Source organism: Nannospalax galili, unplaced genomic scaffold, assembly GCF_000622305.1.
Source record: "Nannospalax galili isolate Female #2095 unplaced genomic scaffold, S.galili_v1.0 scaffold593, whole genome shotgun sequence".
NCBI lineage: Eukaryota > Metazoa > Chordata > Mammalia > Rodentia > Spalacidae > Nannospalax > Nannospalax galili.
In genome coordinates, this window is record NW_008332686.1 from 386766 (window position 1) to 388626 (window position 1861).

General features: G+C 37.2%; 1 protein-coding gene across 1 annotated transcript; it reads left to right on the plus strand.

Annotated features, from left to right (window-relative positions):
- The first annotated feature begins 227 nt into the window (after positions 1 to 227).
- LOC103729624 (olfactory receptor 4S2-like) lies at positions 228 to 1163 on the plus strand. Its single transcript, XM_008827702.1, has one exon. It carries the CDS (start codon positions 228 to 230, stop codon positions 1161 to 1163), a length of 936 nt encoding a protein of 311 aa, XP_008825924.1.
- The last annotated feature ends 698 nt before the right edge of the window (positions 1164 to 1861 follow it).

Genomic DNA, 1861 nt, shown 5'->3' on the forward strand with positions numbered 1-1861 from the left:
GGTTTTTTTTTTTTTTTTTTTTTCTATATCATCTGAAGTAAACAAGTTGACTGTCATTTTGAGGTAAGATTTTCTGGATAGATGCACTTTAATTATTTTCAGCATGCATCCCAGTCAGCAATTTTCATCATCAATTACCAGAATAGTACTATTTTTCTGAGATAGAAAGAGATGCTGATGGTATCTCATTTTCTTTCAGGAAATTATTTGAAAATTAAATTCCTTCCATGGAAAAAGTAAATAATGTAACTGAATTCATCTTCTGGGGACTTTCTCAGAACCCAGATGTTGAGGAAGTGTGCTTTGTGGTGTTCTCCTTCTTCTACACTGTCATTATTATTGGGAACCTGCTCATCATGCTGACCATCTGCTTGGAGAATCTTTTGAAGCTGCCTATGTATTTCTTTCTGAATTCTTTATCTTTTGTTGACATATGCTTCTCTTCATCCACAGCACCGAAGCTTATTGCTGACCTATTAGTGAAGAAGAAAACAATCTCCTATGGGGGGTGCATATTACAACTCTTTGGGGTTCATTTCTTTGGTTGTACTGAGATCTTCATCCTTATTGTAATGGCATATGATCGCTATGTGGCCATCTGTAAACCCCTCCACTATATGACTATCATGGACCGGGAGAGGTGCAATAAAATGTTGCTGGGAACATGGCTGGGTGGATTCTTGCATACAGTTATTCCAGTGGCTCTGGTGCTCCAGCTCCCCTTTTGTGGACCCAATGAGATTGATCACTACTTCTGTGATGTGCACCCTGTGTTGAAACTTGCTTGCACAGACACACATATCATTGGTGGTGTTGTGACAGCTAACAGTGGTACCATTACGCTGGGCAGTTTTGTCATCTTGTTAATCTCCTACACTATCATTCTGGTGTCTCTGAGGAAGCAGTCTGCAGGAAGCAGGCGCAAAGCTCTGTCCACCTGTGGTGCACACATCGCTGTGGTCATCATCTTTTTTGGTCCCTGTACTTTCACATACATGCGCCCTGATATTACCTTTACAGAGGACAAGATGGTGGCTGTGTTTTACACTATTGTCACGCCCATGTTAAATCCTATGATCTATACCCTGAGAAATGCAGAAGTTAAGAATGCAATGAAGAGACTGTGGGGAAAAGCAGTGTCCTGGAAAGGTAATGGGAAATAGTATCATATTCTACAGAAGGAAGTTATTATGTATCAGTGTAGCAATATATGCTATTCATAATCAAATAATTGTCTACAATATCATGTCCAAAATAACCTACTTATGTAAAGAATGCCATCATGATTATACTCAGACTCATGACTATCTCCCCTTTATTTATTTTTTTTTTGACATTTTTTAATGTTGAAAATCTTTAGTATGAAATACTTTAAGTTGTTCCCAGGGTTTAAAAGTATGATTATTACATATTAGGCAACCAAAATGCATATATTGTATGGATATTAGAAAAATATGAGAAAAAAACGATTTATTTAATGTATATTAAGTACACCCAAAACACTGTGAGCACTGACCTCAGTCATGGAATAGGAACTGAGGTGTGTAAGGAATGCCAAAGAGATAAAACACAAACTTAAGTTGGGGGGGGGGGTTCATTCACTGCTGTAGTGGAAAAAAATAACACTTTTCAATTATTAGAATTTATTTATTTCCTTTATCATCACACTAAGGAGGTGAAAGATTTACCTGAGATCTCTAATAAGTGTAACATCTTTTTTTTAAAAAAAAATATTTATTTATTTATTTTGTGTGTGTTTGCAATGCCTACAGAGACCAGAAGAGGTGTATTGCCTATGAAAGTGAATGCACCCATGTAGTGCAATGATGTGGAGGTCAGAAGAGGGCTTTGGATTCCCTTG